Source organism: Tricharina praecox (genome assembly GCF_024521635.1).
Source record: "Tricharina praecox strain CBS 144465 chromosome Unknown BZA05scaffold_19, whole genome shotgun sequence".
Lineage (NCBI taxonomy): Eukaryota > Fungi > Ascomycota > Pezizomycetes > Pezizales > Pyronemataceae > Tricharina > Tricharina praecox.
Genome location: NW_026250421.1, coordinates 125,700 through 129,844, shown reverse-complemented (window position 1 = coordinate 129,844; position 4,145 = coordinate 125,700). Strand labels below are relative to the sequence as shown.

Sequence of the window (4,145 nt, the reverse complement as noted above, 5' to 3'; positions counted from 1 at the left end):
ACCAGCAACAACATCCGTATTACTACTATCAGGGTCCGAACGGTGTCTGGCCCGGTGTACAAGCTCCAGTGCACCATCTTTACCCTCATCAGGGATACACATCTCCGCCGTCGTCGCCTCCGCAGTCACAAGTGCCGTACGGCTATCCCGTGTTGGCCCAAGGCCATGAGTATAATTCGACCCTAGCCACTTACCATAACAACCACAATCATACGCACCATGGCAACAACAACCACGGCGGCAACAACCATGGCAACAACAACCATGGCAACAATCTCAACAACCATCGTGTTCCCGGTTTGGATCATAGGCGCAACTCGTGGTCATCCTCTGGAGCCACCGACACTCCTACCACGCCTTTCCCGGTGACGGTTGATCCGGTCCCTGCCATTGTGGGTGATGCCGGAGCCGTCGACGACCGCACCAAAGACATCGGAAAGGCCATCGAGACGCTTGTCCTTAATGGGCCTCCGCTCCCCCGCCCCGTCCCCGCCAGCTACCCACCTGGTGCTCCGATCATCTCTAACCCTCTGGACAACCCTACCAACACCACCAACGTCTACATCCGTGGTCTTCCCCCGGACACGGACGATGACAAGCTCTACGAGATGACATGCAGGTTCGGTGCTGTGGTCTCGCATAAGGCCATCATGGACACGGAGCATGGTACCTGCAAGGGGTATATCTCTCTCTTAACCCCCGAAAGTGAATATAGTGCTAACTTCTGACCAAAGGTATGGATTCGCTCGTTACGCGTCCATGCAAGAGGCCGAGAACTGCATTCGTGGCCTTGTTGGTCAGAAGTACGAGGCTGGCTTTGCTCGTGTAAGCTATTGGTTTTCCTTGAATATCCTTTCGCTTCGCCAGAGCTTCTATGACTGACTGTACGCCAAACAAGGAATCCTTCAATGCTCGTCTCAAGACTCTGGCGGATCCAAACTCGACGAATATCTATGTCTCCAACCTCCCACGCAGCATGACTGAGAAGGTGAGAGCTCCACGAGTAACTCTTTGACTGGTTTCGGTTACTGATGCTCCGGATCCAGGACATGCAAGACATCTTTGCCGGCTATGTTGTGATCTCCAACAGGATACTCAGGGACAGCCACGGAGTTAGCCGCGGTGTCGGATTTGCTAGGTCTGTCTCCGATCCGTAGCTTCCCATGGTGTCGTTGGTCTGATGAGGTTACAGATTCGAATCACGCGAGATCTGCAATGAGATCATCAAGAATTTCCACGGCATGCCGGTCGGAGAAGAGGCTCTCGCCCTGCAGGTTCGTTACGCAGACACCAGCGCCCAGAAACGCCTGAAGGCAACTACCACGAAGAAGCGCCAGTATCGCTCCAACGAGTACAATAGTGTTGTCAATGGGTCTTACTACAACAATCAGTCGCACATGTCGTATGGAGGACAAAATCCGCACTTTAGAAACCGTGTATGGTTGCGTCAGAGCTCCATGAGTTCCAACGGGTGAGTTTACTAGTAGCGGTTACACATCAGAGTGAGCGTGTTCTAACTTTATGGTGGTTGTAGTGATGGCGGTGTTCATCTGAATTCACGCGATTCTCACTCGTCGTCGAGCACCAATAGAAAGAACTGGGACAGGTCCCAGGACTGGAAGGGTATCGGCGACGAAAACAAGCCGGCCGGTTGGAGGGCTCCCGGAAACGCCGCTACCGACCCATCCAAGTTGGAGACTGTCCACGAAGACGACGGAGACACGATCTCGGAAGCTCATTCGGAGGGCACTGCGAATGGACACGATTACGGACAGCTCCCCCATGCGGGTAGGACCTCTAGTGGCAGCGCGTCTGATCCGGGTGACAGTTACGGTGGCCGCGAGTACCGCAAGGACGGAAGTTTCATCTGCTAGACAGGTTGGAGCTATTTGGCGGAGCTCTGGTTGACGGGATGGATTAGTGGCTTGTGGTGTTTACATTTTTTTCCTTTCTTTTCCTCATGATGTATTTGCTTTTGTCCCCTTCCTTACTACTTGTAGGTTGAGGGCTTTTCTTTGGCATGGCTTGGAGGAATGACCATGCTTCTCGGCGTGTATCGGTTGGTTGTCTGCTGCATTTCTTTGAAGTTTGGCTGGAGGCGTCCTGATTGACTGTTTTTCTCATTTTTTTACCCTCGGTTTTTTGCTTTTCTTTTTTCCATGTTTTTTTTCCTTTGCATTTCAGATGAAGGTTTACCAATGGCGAGTGTCGACGATACCATGAAGTTTGTTGTACGGGGATGTTAGGGGGAAGATGGAGAGGAGGGAAAAGGGTGTGTCGGTTTGCATTCCCAAGGAACAGGACTTCATCGTTCTTTGCGTGAGGTGTATGGACGGAGGATGCAACCATCAATCGACGCTCGTTTCCAGTGCTGTACAGATAGTGTCCCGTGCAATGGTGATTACAGCGTTCGTGTGAGATTTGGAGGCAACCCGCTAATCTTCGGCTCCTGGCGGCCAATGGGAAAGTGACGGAAATGGGAAGCATCCATCCTCGTGGTGGTAGTGGTGGTAGTGGTGCAAGGCGTTTTTGGGTTACATCCACCTACGGTCGGCCGTAGTTACCCCACAGAGCGGACAGGTACTCTAGCACATACATCCGATCGAGCTTAAAGCACACGGCCGACCGATGCGCGTGGGTGGGTGCCACGGGTGCAGCCGTCGTTACCTTGCCTTAGACTCTTAGAGTGACTACCTCGTGCTTGTACTTGTGCCTGTGCCTGCCGGTGCTTGTGCTTGTGCTTGTGCTTGTGCTTGTGCTTCGAACCAACGGCGGCCGCAGCAGCGGGACACCTTACACCTTACACCTTACTAAAGAGTACTAACTAAAGAGTACCAACGGGTGAACCGTCGAATCGAATCGTATCGAATGATGGGCTGTGACGGTGGCCAATGGGGGAGTTTCTGATTTTGTTGTGATTAGTATTTTTGGATGGGTTTGAAGTACCTACTCTACAGTGGTTACGGTACTTGCGCATGGATGCATATTATAGTATAGTATGGTATATGTAAATAAGTGGTGGCTTGGGTATATCACGACGAATGCGAGTGAGCAGACAGCACTCGAAAGTCAATCGGCCGCCGGAATGACGGTTTGCAAGTTCAAGTTCAACAATTACCTTGATGGATGGATGGATGGAGATGGAGGGGCGTATTTCGCTCAGCTACAGACGACAGCAAGTGATCTGTGCAGCTTCAGTGCCTCAGCATCTTAGCTGCCTCATCATCTCAACTGCCGCGGTCGTGGACTCGTGGTCGTAGTCCTGGTCGTGGTGGTCGTGGTGGTCGTGGTGGTCGTGGTGGTGCTGGTGGTCGTGGTGATGGCACGATGGCACGGTGATACGTTACGTTACGTTACTGCTATGTACGTACTCCGTTACTCCGTTACAGCGTTACAGCATTTCAGCATTGCAGCGTTACCAACGCCATATACCGCCGATATTGCCTCAGTCGTACGGCATGTGGAATGCACAATGGATGGATCGACAGACAGTGGCTGGATGGATGGATCGACAGTGGACAGACGAACGGACGGCCGGACGGTGCAGTGGGGCAATACTTCGATTTCCCTCACTCAACTCACTCAATGCAACAGATGTCATGCCAGAAACCTACTGAGCCCATTGAACCCACTGAATCCACTGAATCCGCGGTTTGAAATCGTGATGATCGTGGTGATATGATCGAGCACCAGGCCTGGCAGGCCACGCCCGCCACGCCCGCCACGCCCGCCACGCCCGCCACGCCCGCGGAACCTCGCCGCGGTAGATCTTGCGATCCACCCTCGAACTCAAACTCAAACTCAAACTCAAACTCAAACCATAACCACAAACCACAAACCACAAACCACAAACCACAAACCACAAACCATAACCACAAACCACAAACCACAAACCACAAACCACAAACCACAAACCACAAACCACAAACCACAAACCACAAACCACAAACCACAAACCACAAACCACAAACCACAACCAGCCCAGGCAGTTGCCCCTCCCATCCAGCCAGCCAGCCATCCAGCCAGCTCAGAGCTCTCCGTGAGCCTGGGAACCTGGTCTAGGAGTCCGGGAGGCAAATGCAGCTGAAGTCAAGCAAGGTGCCACGCCTTGATGGCGGGCATGATCCGCACGCTGCGTGGCAGCA

At 52.8% G+C, this 4,145-nt stretch overlaps 1 protein-coding gene across 1 annotated transcript; it reads left to right on the top strand.

Annotated features, from left to right (window-relative positions):
* Positions 1-650: 650 nt before the first annotated feature.
* On the top strand, positions 651-2,049 carry BZA05DRAFT_375958 (uncharacterized protein; the record flags this gene model as incomplete). Its single annotated transcript, XM_051481803.1, has 6 exons — positions 651-679; positions 735-825; positions 899-988; positions 1,047-1,138; positions 1,193-1,471; positions 1,535-2,049. The coding sequence occupies 6 exons, from the start codon at positions 651-653 to the stop codon at positions 1,872-1,874; spliced, it is 921 nt and encodes a 306-aa protein (XP_051337698.1). The 3' UTR covers positions 1,875-2,049.
* Between the last annotated feature and the right edge of the window lie 2,096 nt (positions 2,050-4,145).